General features: G+C 38.9%; 1 protein-coding gene across 3 annotated transcripts in view; it reads right to left on the bottom strand.

Moving 5' to 3' along the window:
* csmd2 (CUB and Sushi multiple domains 2) overlaps positions 1–27,416 on the bottom strand; it is a 280,249-nt gene that overhangs the window by 118,891 nt on the left and 133,942 nt on the right. For all 3 annotated transcript variants that reach the window (XM_023959868.2, XM_078955368.1, XM_023959867.2), the window contains exons 10-17: positions 25,499–25,620; positions 21,088–21,191; positions 18,819–18,931; positions 10,560–10,742; positions 7,300–7,490; positions 6,988–7,123; positions 2,312–2,506; positions 266–404 (exon numbers count right to left, since the gene is read on the bottom strand). In XM_023959868.2, the coding sequence (XP_023815636.1) occupies positions 266–404; positions 2,312–2,506; positions 6,988–7,123; positions 7,300–7,490; positions 10,560–10,742; positions 18,819–18,931; positions 21,088–21,191; positions 25,499–25,620 (1,183 nt within the window). The remainder of the gene's footprint in view (positions 1–265; positions 405–2,311; positions 2,507–6,987; positions 7,124–7,299; positions 7,491–10,559; positions 10,743–18,818; positions 18,932–21,087; positions 21,192–25,498; positions 25,621–27,416) is intronic.

Below are 27,416 nucleotides of genomic sequence, written 5' to 3'. Positions count from 1 at the left end.
GAGGGGGATTTCATGTAATCCATGGACACCAGTGAAGATCACAAATCATTGAAGAAAAAAGGTTCAGAGCACTGTCTTGTGGGGTCCAGATGACCCCACTCCCAATGTTAAAGTCCCTCGGATAGCTTGTGCTTGTGCTATCCAAGGGTTAAGGAAAAGGGGGGGTTTGATTGGCTTTTAAAACCAATAGCCAAAGAGAAAACAAGATGACTCTTAAACAGAGGAGAGATGTGGCACAGAAACAGTTGCTACCCAGCAGACTCACTTGTCAAATATGATCTTGATAGGGTAGCCCGGAGGAGCCTCGATGATCCATTCACAGTTAAGGGCCTCCTTGTACAATTCGGGCCAGCCAGGGGAGAGGATGATCCCGCTGGGTGCCTTCAGATCTCCTCCACATGGAGCTAAGAGGAAACACACAAAAGAAAAAAATCAAAAAAAAGTGTCCACAATAACCAAAATAATGACGGTTCTTTGAATCCGCAATATTTCTACCTACGGTTCCATCAAATGCAAACCAGAGACAGCTCACTTCCAACTTACGCATTTTCCTCCAGAACTCTTTAGTCACACATGTTTATGACTACAAATATATACTACCCATCCGTGTGTAAAAATATTGTTTTTTCCCTCTGTGCTGTCATGATAAATGTCTCATCAAAGCTCTCATCCATAGCTGTTGCTGTCATCTCCATCCGGAAGAGAAAACAGTCTCTTTGATCACTTGCATAAAAACACTTGAGCACACAGACCTGGCTCCTAAACCCTCATCTCTGTTATCGCTCACTTTGGTGTGCTTCTCTTAACTGCCTATCCTTAACCAGAACACAGGAGCGCACAGGAAGGCCTCGTTTCAGGCACAGCTCAACGCTTCCTTTGAAGTGGAATGATCTGATCATACTGATCAGCATACTGAAGTACATCTATGAGACAAATTACGCTACAAAGGCAGGGGGATGATCGATGGCCTCAGAGGGAGATCAAACTGCCGGGACATTCAAGAAAATAAATGATTTTTCTTTTTTATTGGATTTTATTTAGTTTATTATAACTCAGATTAATCCTGCCAGAGATGAAATCATGGATGCTTCTTTTTGGGTTTGCCGAAAATATCTAATTATATTGAATTAAGAGCTGGTTTGTTTGCAGTCTATATGTCGGACATGTGAGAGAAGACAACTTCTCAGTCTACACGTCTTTCGGTCCCTTGATCTTAAATGTCCCAGGGGACAAGGTGATCAGATTACTTATAGGCTGCATCAACTGTTGAGCAGCTTAGAAAAAAGGAGAAAATAAAATAACTCTTAGCATTTTAAAGAGAGCAAACTAACTCAAAAATGTGACTTTTAAACTATTTTATGATTTCATCTCCTGTACTGACGATGAAAATAAATGTACAGCTTTCATCTACAGTGTGCCAGCTAAACCAGAAACGCAGAAAATCTTTGGTCTTGATGCACTTTGATATAACTTCCTGTCTGAATCCTTTGCAAATGAGGCTGACAGACTACTTTTAAAGTCCCACTCCGATCATCTTTTGATCTATTTTTCCCCAGTTCTCAGTGGTCTTTTAACTGTGATTATGCCCTTTTTAGCCAAAATCAAAACACTTGTGTCATTTTTAGGACGTATTTTCTGCAGAGCAGCAGGAGTTCATTTGAAAGTTGATTAGAGTTGTTGTGGGTGGGGCAGTTAAAGAACGGATATGTGGAAAGGTGAACGTAGAGGCACTTTACCCCACCCAATCATTTGCATTCTCAGTTATGTATTCTTTTTTGTTCTTTTGGCTGTATGTCACAACCCTTTTTCTTCTTCCACAGTCAACTATTTTTATTCATATATTTTTTTTTCACATGTGTATAACACATTATTGTTGGACTAATTGCAGTTGTAGGAAACCCCTGGGAGGTTGCCGCCATGGAAGGGTGGGGTAGGGTTCTTGGATTGTTAAAGATAGGTTTTGAACTGTCACTTAAAATGGTTCTGTTGAAAAAAACTGTGGGTGGGGTCGTTGGTATGCAGCAAGCCCACCCCCACTTCCCCTCCCCGTTGCTAAAAGAGCTCAGGGAAAGGATCTTGTGGCCTGCCCAGCTTACTTTCTACATCACAAATATGAACTTTTTCCAACAGCATTTTTATCGTCTGCTCCTGATTCACAACGATTTGAATAAAGAAATTCTTAATTTTCTTTGTATGTCCTCCATCACAAGAAAAATCGCACAAGAACATCTTAAAACCACAATTTTCCTCGGAGTCGCTCTTTGAGAAATGAAGTAAAATGGATAATGTAGTTTTTTTTTTTTTTACATACCTTCACAACGAGGAACTGCATTGTCCCATACCACATTGCCATCCTTAAGAATGCAGGAGATGGTTTGAGAGCCATGGGTCTTAACAAAGCCGTCCTCACACAGGAAGGATATGGAACTTCCCAGTTGGAGGTTTTCACCAAAACGTTTTCCATTAACAGGAACTCCTGGATCCGGGCATTCGTTGTGTCGAAACGCTTGTAGAGACGCAATTAGAAAGATAGACCAAACAAACATGTTAGAATTTTTTGTCCTGCGTTGTACATTAAAAACAAAAAACAACAAATAAAAAACATGTTAATCTCATAAACACACAGTATTCAGGAAAAGTATCATTACATCACTGAAAAAAAATGTTTGTAAATCTTTTTTACAGTTCTATGATGAATTTAGCTTAAGTTAATATCATCAACTTCTTACCTGGAAATACAAGATATTTCTGCTTTACATTTTTTTTTATAACATTGTGATGTTACCTGCCCTTCAAACATTTTTTATTTAAGATTTAATGGACAATATTGGAGTTTATTAATTATTTTCAATCACTAAAGGAAAAATATATATTTTTTTAAATGTCGGATTGACATCATTTTAATAAAATCCTACTTAAATTCCTTGTATTTGGTTGTTGTAAAATAGGGCTGTCTCGTAGGATTTACCACCTTCTTAGAAGGCCTAAAGTGCTCAGCAGTCCTTTTCACCCACGCATAAACATTCACACGCTGGCATCAACCAACAACCACCAGGAGCAATGTGGGGTTCAGTGTTTTGCCCAAGGACACTTTAACTCATGGGTTTATGCCCCCCCAAAATGTAGTGACTGCCCCCAAAAGTGATCCACAATCAACTCATCAACAATTAGCTATAAATGACATCAATTAGCATTTAAAGAAAAAAAGAAAGATAATAATGTTAAAATGAAATAGAATGCAAAAAAATCAAATGCAAGGACAGATGGACAAATAGATGCAGCCTTTACAGGGAACAAACCATTGTCCAGCTTGTGCCTGTTCCAAGCCCGGAAGATACAGAGGGTAGTGTCAGGAGGAGTCACTCTATATATATATATATATATATATATATATATATATATATATATGTGTGTGTGTGTGTGTGTGTGTGTATACAGTACAGACCAAAATTTGCTTTGTTTTGTTTTATTTATTTTCATGACTATGAAAATTGTAGTCACACTGAAGGCATCAAAACTGGAAATTAAAACATATGGAATTATATACATGACAAAAAAGTGTGAAAAGGAGACTGTGTGAAACAGGCCTTCATGGTAGAATATCTGCTAGAAAACCCCTGCTAAAGAAAGGCAACAAGCAGAAGAGACTTGTTTGGGCTAAAGAACACAAGGAATGGACATTAGACCAGTGGAAATCTGTGCTTTGGTCCGATGAGTCTAAATTGGAGATTTTTGGTTCCAACCACCGTGTCTTTGTGCGACGCAGTAAAGGTGAACAGATGGACTCTACTCTGGTGACAGTGTTGGGGTTTTATTCAAAATTGAAGGCATACTGAACCAGTATGGCTACCACAGCATCTCGCAGCAGCATGCTATTCCATCCGGTTTGTGTTTAGTTAGACCATTGTTTATTTTTCAAAAGGACAATGACCCCAAACACACCTCCAGGCTGTATAAGGGCTATTTGACCAAGAAGGAGAGTGATGGGGTGCGGCGCCAGATGACCTGGCCTCCACAGTCACCGAACCTGAACCCAATGGAGATGGTTTGGGGTGAGCTGGACCGCAGAGTGACGGCAAAAGGGCCAACAAGTGCTAAGCATCTCTGGGAACTCCTTCAAGACTGTTGGAAGAACATTTCTACCTCTTGAAGCTCATCACGAGAATGCCAAGAGTGAGCAAAGCAGTAATTAAAGCAAAAGGGGGCTACTATGAAGAATCTAGATTATGACATATTTTCAGTTGTTTCACACTTTTTGATGTGTATATAATTCCACATGTGTTAATTCATAGTGTTGATGCCTTCAGTGTGAATCTACAACTTTCATCGTCATGAAAATAAAGAGAAAACTCTTTGAAAGAGGTGTGTCCAACTTTTGGTCTGTACTGTAAATACTGTATATGGATAAATGAACTGATCGAATGGCTTTCTATGTATTTTAGCGGCTCAGAGGGACATGACACCACAAATACTTAGCACACCCAGTTTCATGCCTACCTCCCATATCCTACCTGCACCCCATAGTGGGGCTTGCTAAATCTTGGCCTGTTTGATGTTAGTCCAACCCAAAAATAAATTAGTGTCTCTCGCATCGATTTGCTCAGCTGCAGAAATTTGAGCTGCCTGGCTGTTGTACAAATGAACAGATCAGCAGCAGATGACACTTCTCTATTATTAGTGCAGTAAACAAACACGGGAAATTGTTGTCATGTTTCTCTAAAACTTTATCAATCAGGCCTCTTGATGAATTTGAAGCCAGTTACAGAGACCATAAGGATGCGTGTTCATAAACTGAGAGCCATAACCCTGAAAAAAGCTGGTAAACAAATAAATCATAGCTATACTATTACTCTCACTTACCCTCCAACTTTTCCTCCAGTACACCCAAGCATTTGGAGACATGTAGGTGTCAATGTATCGCTCCTCTGTATCCATTAGACCTGAACACTGTGTCTACTACACCTCATCTATCATAAATATCTTATTTATTAATGTGCCAGAAATCACTTCAATACAGTTTGGCATGTCCTTAATTAAAATGAATGATGGAAGTTGTTTGTCCAGCCCCACAACCTCATAAAGGCTCCTGCAGTCGGATGGCTCTGTTCTCACAAGTGAACTGCCATCTTCAATTAATTTTTCTTGACAATCATTTGCCATGCTATTTATTTAGTCATCTAACTTGCTAATTAATAAATTAGCCACCTCGCTTTGTCCACTTTGTGGCTTCAGAGAGACACCTGGGGCTGTCAGATGATACATCAGCAATTTAATTAAAGAGCTGGAGTGCAAAACAATGCAATGCTGACATTACAGAATGCCTGCAGTGGTGGAAAAGACTGCTGATTTTACATCTTTGCATATCATTAACATTTGCGTGCCTACAATTAGAAGAACTTACTCCAATAAAGCCCTTGTCGAAAGCACCCGTGTTGTGGGTTGCTGCAGGTTGTTAGGTTACCTGGCCCCGTGGAGGGTTGTAGACGTGAGTGGTTGCATATTAAAGGGAGTGCAGGTGTGTTCTGTAGTTGCTTTGAAGCTTACACGGAGAAAAGGGATTTCATGAAAATGGAATATACCATTGGTGTGCATGTGGTAAGTCTTTTGCGAACTATATGTAAGCACATGGTAAGTTACACGCACTTATGCATCCGCACTTATGTTGTTTATATGATGTGTTTTGACGCGGCACTCTAGTTGGTAGTATATTGCACATACAAGCTCCTTACTGACCACATGCAAATGCTGTGTGCACAGGGTCTGCTGGTGATAAGTTAGTGCCCAAAGGACACCCGTTGGATGTCCACACAAACTACAGTCTAATTTCCTTGTTTCTATAGCTGCGTTCAGACCAAACGCGTCCGGGGCGATGCCATGTGAGCTGCTACAGTGAGATTTGAGCATCAAGCAAGGTGCATCAGCGTAGCAGCGTTTGATTTGAGCGTCCAGAGTTTCAAAAATCTGAACTTTGGCGAGAACGACACTTCATATTAACCAATCGTGGACTCAGTTTTGGGCACGTGACATGTTCAATGACTTGATAAGCAGGTGGAGTACAATTTAACACAGCTGAGAATTTCAATTTTGGATGTAATATTTGTCTTTCCAGCAGATCTAGTATAAATATTTCACAGCTTAAAATCAAATCATGACCAACTCAAATTAGCAACGCAGCACTTTTATCCGCTCGCTTTCCCCCCCCTCTCTCATTTTTTTAATAAAAAAGAAAGCAAATAAAACAAACAGGGGGTTATACAAATTAGCACCCTGGCTACCCGAAAATACATAACCTCTTTTTGTAAAACCTGTGCAACACAAAAAGGCCTTCAGCTCTCATCTGCTCGCTCAGTTGTTGGACAGAACAAGTTGAGAAAACAGAAGAAAAAAAAAGACAAACAGCGAGAAGCTGATCGTCTTTGTCCTGAACTTTGGGATCTTGTTCTGACTTCTACAGGTTTTCCCTTTTTTCGCCCACAGACGACAGGTCAAGGGCAGTTGTGGCTAAGGCATCAGACACTCAAACTGACCTTGGACAAAAAAAAACTCTGGACATCAACATTTGCAGCATCCAAGAATGTTGCCTTTTTTATGTAGGAATATTTACACAAACAGATTTTTTTGGAAGCAAAATGTTAACAAATGAGGGATGGCTCAAGAGCGTGTTTGCAAAGTACTGTACACACATGTTTATCAATCCTGCTCACGGCGCAGAGCAAACATGAAATAAATACAGCCAATGTTTATCAGACAAAAACTAGGTGGAATTTCTCTATAAGTGTGAGCTGTTAAAGAGGACTATGTTTAACAAGCACAGGAGCAATGTCCCCACTAGGTAATATATATGTCTTTGTGTGCCCTGTGTGTTTTCATTATATGTTTCACAATGTATCAGCTGCACAAAGGGACTCACACACAAACGCTGTGATAATATGGGACAGGATGGCTTTGTAAAGGAATCTTTTTAGATCGTCTGGACTTTAAACTCACTAGTGAAGGTGATGTTGAAGCCTCTGTCCGTGTATGTGTGGTCTGTCAGGAACTCCAGTCGCGCCACGTGGGCACTAGTTGTTATAGGAGGAGGTAGGACATCACCAGAGAAAGTTCCCAGGATTGGAGACTCAGCCTGCAAAGAAAGATTTTGGCTGACATTTAAAACTTCAGACGTTTAAACGAATCATCAAGCTCGTAGCTTCTTAATTGCATTTACAGGCAACTGAAAGAACACTGACAAACACAGAGGTCAACAATTGAAGCTGAGCTAAAAGTTATCTGAGATAGCACTTAATGTGTATCCACAACCTTTCCTCCATCCTTGATGGAGAGGAAGTCAAACTGCTTCTCCATGCTGAGGTCGTTGAAGGCCAGATTGATTCGGCTCTCAGGGTTGGTAATGATGAGCCACACACAGTGCATATTATTTCCATACTCCTGAGGATAGTTGGGAGAAAGTAGCACGCCTGATGGTGTCGTAAAGTTGAAGAAACAGGCAACTGTTGAGGTAATAAAGAGATGCAAACACATCAGAGTGAGGAAGGAAGCACAACACTAAGTATTGTTCAGGAAAATGAAAACATTTGGTAGATTCCAATTGTTTTTGTATTTTTTATTGTATATTACCTGATTCCATTTATCCATAAATATTTATGGAAAATCCTACAAACTGCAAGCATCCAACGGTTTAGAGGGGCAATCCAATTTCAATGCAAAACTTTGACCGCCGTGCATCGGGGCATAAAAATATGACGAGTGACAGCAACCTTAGTCTAACACTACGTTGACCTTGGCAATGTGCTTTTCGGTGAACACTTTCAATAACAGGGCTATGTAAACGAGCATATATGCATGTTTCGAGCTTCCGCATTCAAAACTCTCACACTCACGTGTAGTTATGGAGGTTTCTATGACTATTTGCGGGCTCTGCGGACAAAACACGTGGAAACTGAACATGTTTTGCAAGTCAAACTAGGTCAAACTTTGACCAATCCGGGAGTCGGATGATGTTGCCCTTAATACATGGAAGTGCCAACTGTTTGAAAATTGACCATGGAAGAGAAAATAATAAAGATTTATTCATATAACAGAATAGAACTGTGTAAGGAAAAGCCTGGAGAAAGATTTGAACCAATCCTACTGTAACTAAATGCGCCAATGAAGAGTAGAAAATAAAATAAAAAGAAGCCCCTCTCTTCTTGTCCAGTGTGAACATCATGAGTTATATGTAAGAACACAGCATTCCAAAAAAATCCCAGTATATCTATACTTCTACATAATGTACATGTAATAGCATTAATTTGGAAAATGACTCATTCGAAGGTTAATTTTGGAAATATTCTAAAGGTGCAGAAAGAAGTTTCAAGTTAAAAAGTTTCCATTTGTTGCTGGGAATGAAAGCAGCAGAAACGATTATTGACAGGGATGTTTCTGTCTGATGAGGAACTTCATCAAGTTTTCTGCTGACTCAAAAACAACGGAAGCTCTGGGAATATTCTAATTTTTAAATGGCCAGAGATCATCTTTAGAAAACAAGTAAATCAAACAAATGCATTACTCATGGGGTAAAAATACACATTTTACCAATTTAAACAATTTAAACTTTTTTGGTAATCTTGTATCAGTAATCCTTTACTGCTGCACAGCTCATCCACTAACTACTCCAATGTCTCTGTTTGCCCTTTACACATGAAATCGTCCACTTATGTGAAAGATGCATTCATGCACAAACACAAAATACTTAATTAATTATGGTTGCTATAAATAAAATCAGCTGCTTACAAGGTTAATGGTTTCAACATTTGTGCAGATGTGTTTACAGCAACATCTATTCACGCAGCCCCAAATCCACATTTTTCCAGTTTGTACAGTATAACAATCTACTAAACATGTAAGCAGTTACACATTGGAACACATGCAACCTCTGGCAAAATAGTTGGAGTTATCACACTGAAAACAAAAAAACTGAAATGAAACTGCTGGTCAATTCAATTGCTCCTGTTTTTTTGGATCAAGAATAAGAAGAAGAAGGTAAAGCCTTAGTCACAACTGCCCTTATGGGTGGATACGGGTTGTCAGCGGGTGAAAAACCGGCACACTTGTACATGTGGCCCGCAGCAAATTTTAAGATCGTATACCACTTGATAAACCTGCTGCTGTGGTAACAGGCTGCAAGTAGAAAGGTTGAAGCAAACACTTAAACAACATGCAAAGAGAAAAGGAAGTGGGGGAGATGCAGGCGTGCCTCAAATGCCGCGCACTACCAAGCAGGTCTGTTTGGGCTGTTCAAGTGATAAGTTCCTTGCGCACAGGTCTGGCTTTTAGAAATTATTAAATCAGTTTGTGTGGACATCTTATGGACACTTAAGCATCATATCCACACTCCATGTATGTGCCATTTGTGAGGAGCTAGTCCACATACCTTACTAACGACTAGCTAGAGTGTGGCGTAAGTATGACAGTGCGACAGCATCACCTGTACGTCATAAATGCGAAATAAGTACAAATACATTTAATATACGCATTTTCACGACATCCTTTGAGGTGACTGTAAACACAGTTGGACCATATTTGGTTTTTGTAACAGCTGAAATTCTCAGATGCATTGATTTATCAATGGACAAAGAGTGTCCCTCATCAAAAGTTAACTCCAACTTTTTCTCATTGCAGTAGCCGGATCAGATTTGCTTTGTCGTGGGTCATTTACTTTAATTCCCATAACAGGCTTTAAATCAAATTGAGGTTCAGACCATTTGCAGGCAATGCCATTGACATTTTACGATGAAAGGAAGCTGTTAAAGCCTTCACCACACACCACGATGCAGTATCATACTGAAAGAAAGAAAAAAGATGTCTTCAACACCAAAGATCATTTCAACTGATGAAATAGGAAAAGTGCCCAGAACCTCAATATACTGTTATTAAAGATGTAATCACCACCATTCATGGTCCATGGCTGCTTTTCTTTGGTCCATTCCAAGCTTCTTTTTGTCTATTTAAGGCTTAATGTTGGTTTGGGTATATATAAATCCCATTTCCTTTAGGTTATCAGCCAAAGTTTGCTCTTTGACTCCAGTTCTCTCACATTTGCTCCCCTCTCGTTTATTACTGCAAAGCTTTTTTGTTTTTCTTCCTGGCTACTTCAGTATTCTTCAGTCTTAAAGTCTTCACATTTATCTGCATTTGGTCCAGGTTCTCGACAGTGACTGACATTCTTAGCAGCAACATGTTTCTCCCATAATTCCTAATTTTGTTTCAGAGGATTTCTCTAATGCTGGCTTCAGTCTGGTGCAACAGCTCACCAAGGAGTGCATGCACTTGTCTGCGGAATAATGAGCACATACTATTTGGTCCAGGTGGAGTCCATGGTAAAAAGAAAACAAACAAAAAAAAACTGCCCAAATTAACTATTCTTTTCCCTAGTTTAGTTTAAAGAGAGTTTTTCTAACAACGGAAGGTCACAAAAAAACAAAGTTGTTTTTTTTATTCTTGCTTTTTGGTGTTTCCAAAATGTTGCCAGGGATTGCAGTGTGTGAAAAGCCTGAACTATGTAAGACACTGAAACTTACAAACACAGCTGGGTTTCTTGGCAGACCACTGGTTGTTCTTCTGACAAGTGATGTTCTTCTTTCCGACCAGCTCAAAGGCAGGCAGGCACTCGTAGTACAGCTTGTCCCCATGACGAAAGCCCGCTCCTTCCCGCTTCCCATAAGCCGGGATTCCAGGATCTCCACAACTGCCTTGTTCAATTTCTGTGGTGGTAGAATTAAAAGCAGAAGTCAGTGAATTGAAAATAGATAAAAGGTTTTCTTTTATTGACCTATTAGGACGAAAAAGATGGTAAATTTAGATTAAATTTAGATTTAGAATTTAAACCATTTTAAAGATCCCAGTGCAAGTCATAAATCCCGGTGAGTGTATTTTTCATTGACTGGCATTCAAAACAGGAAGGACTTGATGGTTCCAAAGCGCCAAAATACGAGACATCTACAGAGAAATGAACAGCTATTACTCAGTCATTCTATTTGTCAGAATAAATACTGTTGTTCTGGTAAACTTTTTTTAACATTACAATCTGCATTTTTTTCACTATATTTCTTCTGTAGCGCAACTTATTCAAGTTATAAACTGACCAATCAGATGCCTCAATGAAAACAGTTTGTTGTCTCACGTCAAACTTTCAAAACATGTAGCCTGCTTTCAAGTAGTAGGGGTGTGGCCTCCCAATAAGCTAACTCCTTATTGGTGAGAGTGGTTGTCATTTTTACTTAAAATGATGACTCAGACCAATTTAGACCAATCACTGCTTACTGACATTGTTTGCTTCCGACCTGGCGAAGTTTGTATCGCGAAAAAATTGTGACTTAATTGACTTTATTTGGTTGGAGTTGTAAAAAAATGAAATAAAATAAAAATTTTCCATGGGTGACATCACACTCACACAGCAGTTCTCTCATGCACTCAATAGTTTTTGTTCATTCCAAACAGGAAAAAATCTATTATTTAACAAATCCTCAGTTTATAGATGGAAAAGGGTTCAGACTAGAAAATAATGTGTGGAAGTACAGCAATCTCTAAATTAACACAACAGAAGAGGCACTTAAGTAATTCTGAACTGTGGCTTTGTGCTCTGTTTATAATAATCACAAAAATCAATTTCTTAAATGCCTAAAAGTGTTGTATTAAACCAAAACTGAAACTGTCTCATAAACAATTTAGGTTCAATGCATTCCCAATTTGGCCTAAATTGTTTGATGCATTTTTACTATTTTAAGGACTGAATCTGAGTCTTCAGGAAGTTTTGCTCCATCAACCACCAGGTACAAGCTACGTTCACACCGCCTTCAGCGACGTGCATTCATTAATGTAAAGTCTATGAAAACGTTTGTGCACACTGGTTTTGGACTTCTGCGTTCAAAACTCGTGTTCATGTGTTGCTACAAAAGTTTCCATGACCCTTTTTAGGCTCTACGTGGTCACTGAGCATGCGTTGCAAGCTAAATCAAGCCAAAATTTAGCCAATCAAGAACTCTGATTTGGTAGTGACGTATGGAAGACGTCCTTTCTAATTCATAGAAGTGCAAACTATTTGGAAATTGATTATGGAGGAGAAATTAATAATTGAATTTTTTTCTAGGTCGTCGTTCACACATCGGAATGCAAAAGAAAAAACCTCAAGCAGGCAAAATTCATGAGATTTGCACGACTTTGCACCAAGCCTTTTCCAACTGTAGGTGGCAGACATGTACTGGTGAACAGTAAAAAAAGAAGAGGAAGAAGCCCCTCCCTGCTTGTCCAGTGTGACCTCTATTGGCTAAACGCACCAAGTGTTTGATGCGTGTTCAACACATGTTCTTGAAAACACATCTAAATCTCAGTGTGTTCGTTTCGTTCAAACACATCTTCACAACTGTGCTGCTGCCTTCAAACCCCCTGTACACACCAATCTCATTATCCCAGCATTTATTCACCCTTCTTCCTTTCTCCAAGTTTTTGTACTTTTCTCTGCTTGACGATTGCAGATGGGAATGCTGAGACATTCTGTTGAGGCATCTGGATTGGGAACACACAGAGTAAATAAGCTCATCCATCCAGGAAATGATGGCAGGGCCTAATACGATTTTAAATCGCACCAGGGGTGATGCTTGGTATAAATCCATACCCGGCTCTAATGATGATCATCATTTAGAACACATATTTAGAGCTCACTGCTGTTTGGATGTATGGTTGTCCCAAGGCAGCCTCATTCACAAGACAACTCATTGATCTTGTGTGGAAGTCACCTTTAAACAAGGGGTGCTGAGAGGGAGTTCTGCTGTGACTTTGGGGGGAAATGTTTAAGATCTAAAGAACGCTGCAATTGAAAATACATATAACAGGAATTAGGAGCCTATGCCAATGTCAGGCATCCAGTACATGAAAGGGAACAATCTGAAAACGTCGATGGAACATTCTTTTTATACTAAACATAAAAATACCTTGTTCATGAGCAAAATGCACAGCCATAGCATTAGTCTGCTGTCCAGGGCTGATTGAAACACTTTAAAAACACTCGAGGATGTTTGTTTTATTTCCTGTATCTGTTGTCTGAGAATAATCATTTTCTTAATGGAAAGTAACACAACGCCACGTAAAAGTGCGTGGTAAAGTGCGTGGTAGATTCCTATTCAAGCTCAGCAATTACTGCCAGATGGTTACTAAAGACAACTTGTTCAAAAATGAGTGTGTCAAAAACTGTCAAGAGTCCAAACTACATTACACCTTTCACAAATCTGTCCAATCCTATTTTGCATCTGTGTTTGTGGTTACGCTCGCCTCTATATGATGCAACTGCATTGGTCCACAAGTGAAAATTAATAATTACTACCTCCTCCATCATAGAGAAAACAAGCCCAACACGAGTAAGGATATAAGATACAATCTTATAAAAGGGAATAATCAGTTTAATTTACTCATTCACTTTGCATAACACTTCAGAGGTGAGACACCAAATGGGAAATATAATCCTTTAAATTTTTAACTCTATTATTTTTTTCCAGATAATAGTTGATGTTGAACTTTAGTAACTGGAGTATTTTATTGGAAAATAATTTAGCAAACATTTCTAATTAGTAGGGGTGTAACGATTCATTTCAACAACAATTTCTCTCAAAATTCCTTATAAAATGTGTCTTTGTTATTTTGACTAGTTTTGAATGATTTAATTCACTGACCTAAAATGGATCCAGGACATCTTTAACCCAAAAACTGGAGTGACTCAGGGAGAAATACCTGGATACTGAATAGTGCAGATGAGGTTTTCCACATTCCTTGTATTTTTTGGTGTACAAAATAATCAAGTGTAAATTAAAAGTGAACAAATAAACAAGTAAACAAATAAATAATGGCAAATCCATTGACATTTTAGTTTCATCGGGTTCAGCCCACTGTTGTTTTCTACATCAAAATAATCCAAAGGGAACATTGTTGCAACTTTCTGGCATACTGTATGGTCACACGTCTTTGCTAAATTCACAGTGTTACCACACACTGGACTTGAATGATGGTTGATCGGTTTCTGCTGACATCACGTGTACTGTGTGCTGTAATGCACTTAGTTGTTTTTACGTTATAGTAAAATAACCCTACAGTGTCTCAATCCAGATGGTATTTTCCAAGGTCAATATAATCCATTTACTTTTGAAAGGATTTTACAACGGTATAGATCAATTCGATTTGATTCAATTAACAACTTGTATTACACAAACCATTCTGGTTGGATCACATGAATATAAATCAATTAATCAATTAATAGTTACACCTCTACTGATTCGTCATTATTAAAACCGAAAGATGAATTCTGAACTTATGGCTGAATTTACACAAGTTTGTGAGGCTTTGAGAAAGTCAGCGGAGAAGAAATAAACATGTCAATCCAAAAACTGAAAATTTTCCGGATGCTGCCAGCAAGGAGGTAAAAAATATGTAGGGTATGATGTTGCTTTTGTAACATCAAATCAACGGCTAGTGAATGCATTTGCATAAAGATGTAAATAAATCAGCATGATTCAACTCATACATCGTCAGCGCCAGTATGAAGTCCTGAATTGGCTGAGTTTATCGACGAGCTGAACATTTGCAATAACGCTGATCTTGTTTGCAGGCATTACATATTAAGAAAAAAAGAAAATGAAAAACACTATACAGAGAAAAATGTGGGTATGGAGCGCTGGGGGTTTACTGGTATGATTTTGCCTGCAACAGCACTTGATCATCAGGTTTAAAATACATGTAATTGAGAATGCAAATTAGATTTTGGCTCCTCCAATCTGGGAGGTGAAGTGTTTCAAAGCGTTTCTTCCCTTCATTAAGTAGAACTCATTGTTTTAATTACACTTTGGTTCAGCATGCTGCTCCACTTTCTCTGTTATTTTTTACTGGGGAAAAATAAGCATCTGTAGGCAAGACAGAGGACTTGCTGTGCTTCTGAGACGCAAGCAGCGGACTCATCTAGAAGAAAAGCCCTGGTAAACACCCCACACTCACACAGAGAGACACAACACATACGCTAATTAACACACCATCAGTGACACTCTTTGTTCATTATCACCACATGACTGCAAACACAAACACACACATCCGTTTATGTATTAAGAATTCCACGTTAACCTGAATATGTTAAAATAACCTATTATAGTCCAAATCAATGGGATAGCAGGATACAAACAGCAGACACACATGCATCACTGGACCTTTGGAATATAGAAACTTCCATTGCATCTCAAACTGTTTAGCATTTATAGATTTAGTCACAGATTTTATTTCTGATTGTCAGTCCAGATGTAAAATAGCTCCTACTGATGTCATCTTTCACCCACGTTATCATCTGTTCAACATCTGTGTCATTTGAAGTTCTGTTAAACTTTTCTTTATCATAATTGGAAGTGTGGGAAAAATTGACAAAGTGGCATAATTTTAGTGGTGGAAGATTTTCTGACAGATGACACAGATCTGAGTTTACAGAACTAAACACAGCGTCATTTAGAACAAGGAATGACAGTATACTACGTTAGGAAGGACGTTAGGCGGCAGTTTAGGTCAGGCGGTAGAGCAGGTCGTCCAACAACTGAAGAACTGAGCGGATCAATCCCCGCTCCCCCCAGCCAGCTGTCGCCCCCCCCGAGCGCGGCCAGCCTGGAGCTCACCGCTCCCCCCAGGGGATGGGTCAAAATGCGGAGAAGAATTTCCCCATTGTGGGATAAATGTATAATAAAGTATAAAGTATCAATTAATTTAAGTCAAACTCTTAGTTTTATTAAAATACCTGTATGAAGAATGGGCAAACCTGAATGGGGGCCTGTACATAGTATCAAAAGATTATCAAGATATCAGACCACTTAGTGAACTTGAAGAGCAGGTTTCTACAGGTATGCTGTGGGTGACAAGTCCTAGAAAGTGCTTATACAACACATAAGTACGGCTGAAGTAGGTGAAACGCAGGTCTGTCGCATGGGTTTTTAATTTTTTAAACCACCCGAACTGCTGTTCAAGTGATAAATGCGCCCCCCTCGTGTTGGCCTGACTTTTATAAATGAGGTTTATTAGACAATCAGAAGATAGTTTGCATGGGCATGTCATGGGCACTTACATATTATGCATTTGCCTCGTCAGTAAGGAGCCAGTGCTCGTGCAGGGATGGGCAACTCCAGGCTTCGAGGGCTGCCTTCCTGCATGTTTTCCAACATATCCTGCTCTGGCATTTTCTAATAGGCTGGACACACCAGAACCAAGTAATCAGTCATGAGTAGGGCCTGGATAGGTAGAAATCATGCAGACACACTGGCCCTTAAGGTGTGGAATTGCCCATCCCTATAGTGTAACATAAAATGTACCGTAAGGCAGCAACACTTATCACACTTGCATATGCATATCGCAAAAACTCAAACTTTATTATTTATATAGTGCCTTTCATTTCAGTAAAGAAAACACAAAGCGCTTAACGTAAAAGAAGATAAAATAATCACAAAAAATGAAAATTATTAAAAACAGAAAACACAGGACAATAACAGATAGGACCCCTCCCTCACCAGATTCCTCCCTCCACCCACCCTGTTCCCCCAGTAGAACCCTGAACACACAAAGAACTGCAGCTAAAAGAAGGTCTGGCTTGGTACTGCTGTGAGGAAATGATATCATGGGGATTCCTTCATTCCAAGGCCCAGCCCGACCACGGGGGTCATTATCACAGTCCCCACCCAACACAGAGCAGCTTAGGGCCCACTCTACAGCTATTAGACCACAGAGCGGGACCCCAGCCAGCCCAAGGAGAACGGGCACCGCAGCAACAGTACCTCCTACAGGTAAAATTAAAATAGGATATAGCAATATTAGTAATTAAAAAATAAGATACGTAAGATGATTAAAACATAACCTTAAATATCATAAGTATAATAAAAATAAAAAGAGTAGGATATTAAAAACATAAAGATAATAATAATAGTCCTTAAAAAATAAATAAAATAAAATAGATAAATTAATAAATAGATTAATTAAAAAAAACGTAAGCAAATACAAAAGTCATGTAAAAGCCAGACTAAAAAGGTGGGTCTGGAGCCTCTTCTTAAAAACCTCTATGCGGCCCTGAGGTTCTCCGGCAGACTGTTCCACAGGGGAGGACCGTAATGTGAGAACGAAGCCTCACCATACGTTTTGGTCCTCACCTTAGGAACAACTAGGAGGCCAGTGCCAGAGGACCTCAGGGTCCGCGAGGGTTCATATTTTAAAATAATATCATTTAACTAAGAAGTCCCAAGACCATTAAAACATTTATAAACCATTAAAAGAATGGTTGCAGAACATGATTGGGCGAGGTTTTCTCCAAACCCCGGAAGGGCTCGCCCGAGCGCCGGGTTACCGCCTCACATAGCAGCCGGTGGCGCTTCACTCCTGCGGCGGAGCACAAAGGGATGGCGGGGGCGTCAGGCCTGGCGCTGCAGCTCCTGGAGAAAATGTGCTGTGGCGTGGCTCCCGCGAGGCAGTGGGCCAGTCAGGCTCATTCGAAGCGGCCCCAGAGGCCGCAGTGGACGTCGCTCCCAAATTCAGAACTCTGATCGTAGCCGAGAAGGGGAAGGCTCCCTCGGAACATGTCCGGCACTAACCCTGGGAGATGAGACTGCAGGAAGTCGATGCTGATACAACCCCGGTCCGGGTGGGTTCTGTTGGTTTGATCAGCGGGTCCCGGATCTTTCAGCCAGCGGGGGCATAGCGGTTGGAGAGTGCCAATTTAGCCGAGCAAGCAGGATCGGGTTTCGGCCCATGGCTCCTCCGGCTACGCGTGTCACCTCCGCCCATGACAGCTTGGGTGTAGAGCTGAGGGCCGGGTCCCTGTGACCCGCATCGGCCTTTTCCTGCTCAAGGTCAGCTGGAAACCGAACCGACCCTCCAGAGTTGGGGTTGTCTGGGCCTCGGAAGTCATTGGTCGGCTCCAATTCGTCTGTCACGCCACAGAGCTGCACAATATTGCTGTTGGAGCAGCTGGAGTGAGCTTCCGCTTCAGCGGGCTTTCCTCCAGACCATGGAAGAGTCTGTGACAGGGAGCAACTGGCTTGGTCCACGATGACTGATTGATGGAGGTATGTAATATAATTTGACTGTGAAGCTGAAACAGAGTATTTTATCAATCAAGTTGTATTTCTCCTTAAGCTCAGATCTTAGCCTTTGAATAGTGGCTGGAAGGTGGCAGTGATCTGAGTTGCAGTCTTCACAAACAAGAGCTGTAGGCGCGTCAGCCACCTTGGTTCAACCTTAAATGTGCCAAAATAATCTTTGGCAGCTAGAAGTATTTAACAAATCAAATAAATCCCTTTATGCATTTTGGCCTATCGGATGGATCCCTTTTATGTTAGATGTTAGCTTTCTATGTAGACAAAGGTCATTTGGAGTATAATTTAAGTTTTATTGACTCTTATTAAACTGTTGCAGTGAAATGGAAACTATGTTTTTGGATGTTTTGCTATTTGTTCATGCAAGTTATATCGTTATCACAATATTGATCACTAATATCACAAATCTTGAGTTTTCCTCATTTCATGCAGCCCCAGGTATATTCCATTTTTGCGACTTCTGTAAGGGTTGCCCAATGAGCTTCAAGGGAACTCTAAGACACAAGATGCGGCCTCCAACTCTCCACTGGCGTGGACAAGCCAAAAACCTGTACAGGTGACTACCATGTACCATGTGACTACGGCACATTGCAGAACAAGTCTCCAGGATCCTGTGAGTCTTGCGCCACTAAATTTGTTGTGACATGTGATTGTAGCGTAACATCCCACTTTGGGAGAGCCCCTTACCTTCGTAGGACACCTTGAAGCCCAGGGAGCCACTTGTGTCGTCCGTTTTGAAGTTGAGCCACATCTGGTGGCTGGTGCTTACCACGAGGTCTGGAGTGGTGGTACCAGACAGGCTGCAAAACAACACACAGTCTTTCACGCCCGTCCTTAGAACAGCTGTTTCGTGTTTCTAACAGGACCCCACTTACTGAAGAGTAACTGGAGTGTAAATGCTCTCAACAAAATAGCACCAGCTGCGTATTCAAAACATTGCAAATGCAAGTAGAAAAAAGCTCTAGCTGAAGTATTTTTCATTGTCAGAGGTCTCTAGTGAAGAGAAAAATACCCTAAAAACTGTTTTGAGTGAGCCTAACCCGAGGATTTCTTCTTGTTTTATCTAGGGCTTCTAAAGTAAAGCAACTGGGGAGAAGAAAGTAAAAAGTAGGGAAAGATCAGTCAATGCCAAAGAAGTAATTTAATCCTATTTGAATAGTAATTCCACCCAACTCTAATTAGGAAGTGTATTGCTGCAGAGTAAGTGATTAAGGATTCTAAATTTAGATCTGAAACAGAGCAGTACTGTCTGAACAAGTCAGCTTCATGTTTTTCTGCTTTTTTTGTAAAGTTTGTGTGAACTCGTGGGAGGAAACGAAAACACACTAGAGGGTTATTTTTTTTATTTTCTTCAAGTACTCTAATAAGAGTGAATTGTTTAAAAAAGTATTCACAGATGTCCTTACATTTAATGTTATATCATATTTTATTAAACTGAATTGTATAAAGTACTATGTGATTTTAACACAACTGAAAGTGACTAAGCTAAAACATGTAAGGGAAAGGGGTGGAATAATATTTTTCTGCCACTTGTTTACAAACAAATATGATCAAAATTTTCAGAAATGCTATGTTTTTGTTTGTTATTTTTTCAATTATTCAACTTTTGTTTTTCAATTTACAGACTTTAATTTTCTTTAAGTGCCACAACAGGGTTTTTAAGGTCTTGTTAACGTCTCCATCATCAGGATGGAGGATATATATATATAAAAACAACCCCAAAGTGGTATTTTGATTCTTTCACGCATTTCTGAGTATTCCTCTAAGAACCTGCTCTCTGAGCACCAGCCCCTCCCAATCCACGAAAACGAGCGGGTTCTCACATTGTGATGTCACAAAGTGGGGAACAGGCCCTTCCAGGAACAGTCTGCACTGCCAGTGCCACTCCCAGGCTAACGCACACATTCTTCACAGAGCTAGCGATGATTGGGAAAACGCTTTTGTAAGGCTCCGCAATATTCACATCCATCTTTGCAAAAGTTTGGATGTTGTTTGTTTTCGTGGGTAAAAGACAGACATACTGCTGAGGCTCTAGGTTGACGTCATGAAATGGGCGACACCCACAAGGAGAGAAAGCCGTTGCCTCAGAGATGGAGTCATCTTACTTCAGAGTAGGAAGAAAATGGACAGCCAAAATAACTCATATTTCATTACATTCATTCTTTAGTGTGTCTAAGGTAATATATTATCATAAATATGGGTATAGTTTACTCTGAAAGGCTTAAGAAAAGCATGATACAGGCCCTTTAAGAGGTACCAGTTATGTGTCTTGATACTACTTAATGTTTACCTTAGTTGTGTATCGAACTGCATTGCCTAACACAATTCTGCAGCACTTTTATGCTTGTAACATTATGATACACGACATAAATTGCTACCTACTGCACACCCTTGCCTGCTTCAGTGATTTATAGAAATATACTTCTGAGCATTTTCTGCTCCTACTAATAGTCCATAAAAGCCAAGAAAATCCTTGTTTTAGAAATCCTCCTCTTAAAATGGTTTATCTCCACATGTGTCCAACCACTTCCAACAAATTTATTAACGTGGTTTTACATCTAAAATGTTCTATAAATATATGTTGAATAAATACCAGCAACCTGTGACATTTTTTCAAAGCATCTGGCAGCATAAACCCCACTTGAGAGAGCCAACATGTAATGCAGCACCAAAAGCCTGTGATGCAGTTTCATACTGAAGAAGAAACACGACTGACAATGTGGTGCAACATTTATTTTTTATGCCACCGACTGCATCAGGTAGTGATGCAACAAAAGACGCACTGTGCCAATGAGGACTACGGGCTGGAGGCAAAGACAGAGGAGATTCATGTGGAGTGCAGAAGAAAAGTGATGGCTAAGGGTTCAGCATACTGATTTCATGCAACATGACTGTTAAATGAAAGGAGGCTGCAGAACAAAAGAGGGATTAGAGGTGGAAGTTAAAGGTCACTCACACGTGGAAGATGGTTTTCTGGTCTCCTACCACCTCGCCGTCTCCCACTGTAAGAGTGTCATAACCTCTTTCCACGTCAAAATTCTCAAAGGTCAGCTTGATCACCTAGACAACAGAGGGGACAGCACCAAAGACACCTGTAGATGACAGATGCCTGAATGATCTGTAAAAGCAGACGCAGAGAAAACAGACCCCTTTTCATCTGTGACATTCCTTGTTTCTGCCAATCAACACATATCTACCGTATTTTACGCACTCAAAAGCCTATTTTTAAAAAGAAAAATGACTGTGCGCCTTATAATCTGGTTTTGAGAGGTAGATGGTGTTCTGTCAAAATGTGTTTATGACGTGTTTCTAACAAGGTTGGGAGTTAGCATAGTTACAGTAAAGTTTGTTTTAGTAATATCAGTCTGTTTTTTTACGCATTACAAACAAGACTGTTATTGTAATTATGTTAACGCAGCTAAGTGGTGTCAGACTGTTGTTTATCACAGGTTGCTAACAAGGTTAGGACTGAAAAGCTCTTTGGACCTTCGAGGAAGGTAGAAAAGTACTATATACGTTTTCGGCATTTACCATATTTTAAATACACCAATGCGGCTGACACGTAGCTCTGTCAAAAATATTTTTTTTACATGTTACTAAAAAAGTTGGGAGTTTGCATAGTCACAGTAAGGTTTGTTTTAGCGGTATCAACCTGTTAATTTTTCATGTTGCTAACAAAGTTAGGAGTGACTGGCTATGTCTGAATTTCCTCCCTGCTCCTTAACCCTTGTGCCATCTTAGATGACCCCACCCTTGCATTGACATGTTATCCCTAAAATGACAAAGTTGGATTAAGGTGGAAAGATTTCATGTAATCCATGGACACCAGTGAAGAACACAAATCATTGAAGAAAAAAGGTTCAGAGCACTGTCTAGTAGGTCTAGATGACCCAACTCCCAACATTAAAGTGCCTAGGATAGCACAAGAGTTAAATACTAAAAAAAACAACATAGTGCAAGACTATTTAGTGCCCTGGATTTTAAAAGCAATTCAGACATCATGCTCACTACATTTTTTCTTTTTATACAGCGTCACCAAGGGAAAAGCTAATCAATGCGAACATTTGACGAAAACATCAATGGTTTGTTAATAAATTACATTTAAATCTATTTTTTGGGTAAAAAATGTTCAAATCAAATGTATTGTGGTCTATGTTCCCTAATCTAGTAAGCATTGATGCACACTGGTTTATCGTGGAGAATTCTGGGAAATTTCTATGGAAGGGTGGCTAATGTGCAGCTTTGTCAAACTGTGTTTTTTTTTTTTTTACTTGTTACTGACAAGGCTGGAAGTTACAGGTATAGTGAATACACTAACACGGCTAACATTTCTAATGTGTAGCGTGTTACGAACAAGTTCTAGAGTCACTGTGAACACAGTCAGACTGACTGATGGACTCATCTGACTTTTCTGTCTCGCTTAATGTGCTCATTTATAGCTCGGTGCGTCTTAAATGTGACAATTTTTTAAAATCTAGACCATTCATTGTCAGTACGCCTTATAAACCGATGTGGCCAATAGTGTGGAAAATAAAGTAATTCTTGTTCACATTTTTAAATGCATGCTTTTGCTATTTTTCATTCCATAAAAATCTGTTCGAATTCATTATTTTAGAAACATTAAGAGTTTTTAACGTAAAACTAAACAGAAGCATTCAGCAAACTGAGAAATGTGTGGGCTTAACAGATTGTAATCCATCTAAATTTTGATTTTTATACCACTCTTCGAATAATGGATTGTCTGGCAGATGCTCGCCGTGACTTCTAGTCTGCTCGTCAAAGCAGCAGGAGGTTAAACACCTCTGTGGCCTGTTTGAACAGACTTGAAAAAGACTTGAAGCACGTCAGGGGAGGAGACAGGGGATCTGAGGCTGTTTTCAAGGATAATGCACAGAGCAGAAAAGGTTAGAGAAGAGTTATACTCTGTGGAAGCAGGCAGAAATGCAGTAGCAAGATAAAATCCTTTTACTTACACCTATTTTTGAGTGTCAGACACAGAAATTTATATAAAAAGACTTCTGAATTAATGAAACATGGTTCATGTCCAACCCTTTTCTATATTTAACTAATTATTCCATAAGAACACAAAAAAGAGGTATGACTATGATGAAACAAACCGCTGACGAGACAAAGACAATAATAAAGAAATATGAAGAAAAAATGTCTGTGTCTCTTACTTTAAATTGACTGCCAATGATTTCTGCCAAATTCTTAATGTTTTCAGACGGCTAAGAGAGCAAGGCCTAATGAAAAAGCTTATATAAATGCAAATTGCATCCTGCCCTATGTTAAACCTCGTGCCTAATGAAAATTGCCAAGGTGCAGAGAAAAGATTGATGATGTGTGGCCAAAATAGGTCAGATCGGTTGATAAATAGAATTTCATACCACAGACCGGCCTCCAGTCTGACAGCTCGAAGCTGAAGTACAGAAGAAAAGAAAAACCCATCCAAACAAACAATGGAACCATGTTGCAGTGCAGCTGTAAGATATCATCTTGATGAACTGGTAAAGTAAAGCAGATTTTGTCACAATGTGTCAAATTTAGCTGCTAAGTCATCTCGTGGGTCTCCTTTTTTAACTCGATGACACACAAAAGAAAATAAAAAATCAGAGAGGATGACTGAACCAAAAGGAAAACAACACATTGTGCTTGTATCAATCCATTGGATAAACACATGGAAATGTTTTTTTTGTTTTTTATCATGTGTACACAAGACCAGATGCTTGTGAGCACAAGAACAACTTGATTTGACAAAAAAAAAAATAAAATTGCATTTGTTCCATTAAAAAACAGAACAGAGAACAATGTAAATGGCTTTGTTTTCAAATATGTTAATACATTTTAGAGTTTAGCATGAAAAGGTGACTATAAATTGAATTTGGCTTACAGTCCCTGAAAGGTTTAGGTTTTTATCTTGAAAACAAAGTAAAAAAAAAAAAAAGACTTTCTGGGACAATAGGAGTTTTGTAATGTAGGTAATTTCTTTTGCATGCTGTGAACTGCTGTCTGAAACACTCTTTTAAAGACGCACTCCAATTAAAAATAGTGTTTTAGGAGTTTTTAACATTTTCTTGTAGCTTTTCTCTCGTGATGGAGGATGTATAAAAATAAAATTAAGAATAACACTGTGTGTTTTTTTAACAATTCTTTATTCAAGTCATGGTGTATCAAGAACAGAAAAAAGAAGCTGTTTTTAAAAGCTTGTAGATGTTACGTAGATACTACAATCAGCAGGACATAAGCTGCATCCACTTACAGACAAATAGTTCCAGGTACGTCTTTGTTTTCCTCGTCTGAGCCGATATCTGGATCAGCTCAGACAAATTCCACAAATTATTTCCTAGAAAACGACAAGTTTGTTCCTTTTGGCCAAAAACGACTTAATCATAATTAAAGGACCACTGGGAATGCTTTAAAAAATTGATCAAAAGATGATCGGAGTTGGACTTCATTGTTTTTCTTTTTTGCAGCTCTGTCAGGGGTGCAACTTGCATGTTTAAAAATAATAATAATAATAATAATAATAATAGCAACAACTTCTAGAAGGCATTGTAGATAAGTGTATCAGTATTTACTCCTGACTCCTGTGACTTTTTACACATATACATTTATATATTTTATTTTCTTCTTTATTATGTAGTCTTTGGCTGCTGCTTCTGGGGCAATTTATAATCCAAAAAAATACAGATGTTCTGAAGTATTTTTCAGGATTCTCTGCATTTGTGTCCATCTGGGTTCATATAGATGGACCTGATTGGAAATATATTTCACCTTCAACTGGAAGAAACACTTTTGACATTCACAATGGACACAGGGAGACAAAACAAGAAACGCTGGTGTCTATATCAGTGCATAAGATTTATTAAAATCGAAATGTTTCCGTAGTCCATCTATCTCCTAACTTCCTCTTCACCCTCTCGGCTCTTATGCAATCTTTCATTCAACACTTTTCCAAGGAAATCCAATTTATAAAACAGTGTTGTTAGAATTTAGATAGACCTTGGCAGTGAAGCAGCTTGATGACCTTGGACATAACTCCAAGGTCAATGTCCTGCCCAGAAGAGTGATGATGCTCCCATGATATCCTCTAAGCATCCATTCAAAGCCTTTCTTTAGCCCTTCAGTCCACTTTGTTCTCTTTTTCTCTCCATCAAATCAGGCTTTTTTTTCTTTACATAATGGCTTGTGTATTCTCTGTCATTTTATTGGTTTTCTGTACTTTTTTCATTTCCTCTCAAGAAATCATCTTCTCCCATTCATTATGGCGGTATGACCCCATTAAAAAAAAACAGAAAACAAACTAAAAAATATTATGAGTGAAATACAAAGATTGAAATCTAATATTCAACCTATTACTAAATTACCTTAGACAAATCAGTGGCGGTGATGATCCAAGTGCAGTTGGCGTTGTTGTCGTACTGAACTGGGTAGTTTGGAGATGTGAAAACTCCACTGGGTCCTCTCAGCTGTCCTCCACACATGGGGGCTAAGGGACAAAATGGAGAAAAGGGGGAAGGTTGTCTGTTTAAAATGAATATTTACAAACGAAACAATTAGATGTGTTAAAATGTTTTTTGGAACCATTCACAAATGATGCTCCATATCTTCAAAATATCATTATTGTGGCGTGATTTTCCTTTGGGTTCAAACATCCCAAAAAGCTCCTGAGGTTAAGGCTACTTCTGTTTGTTCTCAAAGGCATTTATGCAGACATATAATCTTCTAAAAAGCTTTACGTAACAGTTTGTCTTCTTTGTGGTTGTTAGCACAGTGACTGGATGTCGGGCTTGTAGAACACATGAAGCAGAGATGACCTACTTTTGATTCTGTGTCTGAATTCAATAGAGTTGTGGATAAATCACTTTTGCAGCTCTGCTAATGTGCTGCTTCTTACTGTTGCTTTACTTTGATCTTTCAGCTCAAGCTTTCTTTCAGCAACAATGTGTGTGGAATATGCCAGGAAGAGTATGCCTGAACTTCCTTGTTCTGAGGCCCCTAAGAGGCTGTAAAATGGATGCAGGCGCAGGGTAACCATGCAGCTCCATGGTGATGAGAAAAAAATAAAAAAAAAGGCCACAAAGAAGCATAATGAGGAAAGCGGTCAAAAGGAGGGCTTCTCGTTTCTGATCCAAGTCAATTACTGGTCGCTGTGTTATTATTCTACATCATTTTAATGCAAAGTCACGGAAAGACATTTTTTTGATTTGAGTTGTCTACTTGCAAGGATGTCAAACTTAACATCAGCAAATAAATATTTTTAATCCTATTTAACCATTCATTCATCTTGGATACATGTATAACAGAGACCCCTATCACATTAGAATAATCCAAAAACTCCTTAAAAACCCACTGTACATAACATTGTCCATGTTTTCTGCCGTGCAGTTCATCATCAATCCACTAGGGGCAGTTGAAGGGCCATTTCATGGCTGCTTCCATGAAATCTCAAAATCACTTTTGGTGGGAAAGGTTTGCTAATCTTCAAAACTTTATGTTGAGAATAACTGATCTATGGTTATTCCTTTTTTTTTAAATAAGTAATTGCTGTATTAAAAGAATGCAAATGTTGCTGATAAATAATGATTAATAACACATAAAAAATGTGTGGATCAAATAAGAGACAGTGGCTAAATAAAGTGTTTTTTTCCTAGAACATTCATGTCAATAGTTATGCATCCAACGTTAACATTCTTGTGAGCAAATACTAACAAATCACCTGTGTCTTATTTGATTAAAACTATATCTCATAAAGTTATGATTTTTTTATCTTAATTAAATTTATTAAATAAAAATTCTGTCAATCCATTTGCTAAAACAGTAAAAAAAGATTTTAAATGGAACTGGAAAAAAAAATCTACACCAATCATATCAGCTTTAAAGTATTAAAATAAGAAAAAACAACCCTACATATTTTTGGAAACTCTTTCTGTACACAAAACATTTTAGTCGAGAAAGTGAAACGTGACATGATTCTGCAAAACCTTCCCGCTTCAACAGCATATGCCATCTAGTAGCATTAAAGGTCATATAGGAAATTAGAGACACACGTCCATCTAAGTTATGCATAATCATATACAATGCATAAACCTAAAAATATTTCATGCAAAACCTCTATTTTATTCATTTTAAACACTCATAAGAGCGCAACTAGTACACTTTAGTAATATATACAGTAACAAATGATTGATTGAGACCCTGTGTATAAAATATTCTGAATTAAAAAGTCACTAAAGAGTTAACAAATCTAGCTTGAAAGGACGAGGTGACTTTTTTATAATCAAA

The sequence above is a fragment of the Oryzias latipes genome, chromosome 11 (genome assembly GCF_053564925.1).
Source record: "Oryzias latipes strain Hd-rR chromosome 11, Olatipes_Hd-rR_3.1".
In the NCBI taxonomy this organism is placed as follows: domain Eukaryota; kingdom Metazoa; phylum Chordata; class Actinopteri; order Beloniformes; family Adrianichthyidae; genus Oryzias; species Oryzias latipes.
Note: the sequence above shows the minus strand (reverse complement) of the source record. Positions and strands in the feature narration are given on the sequence as shown.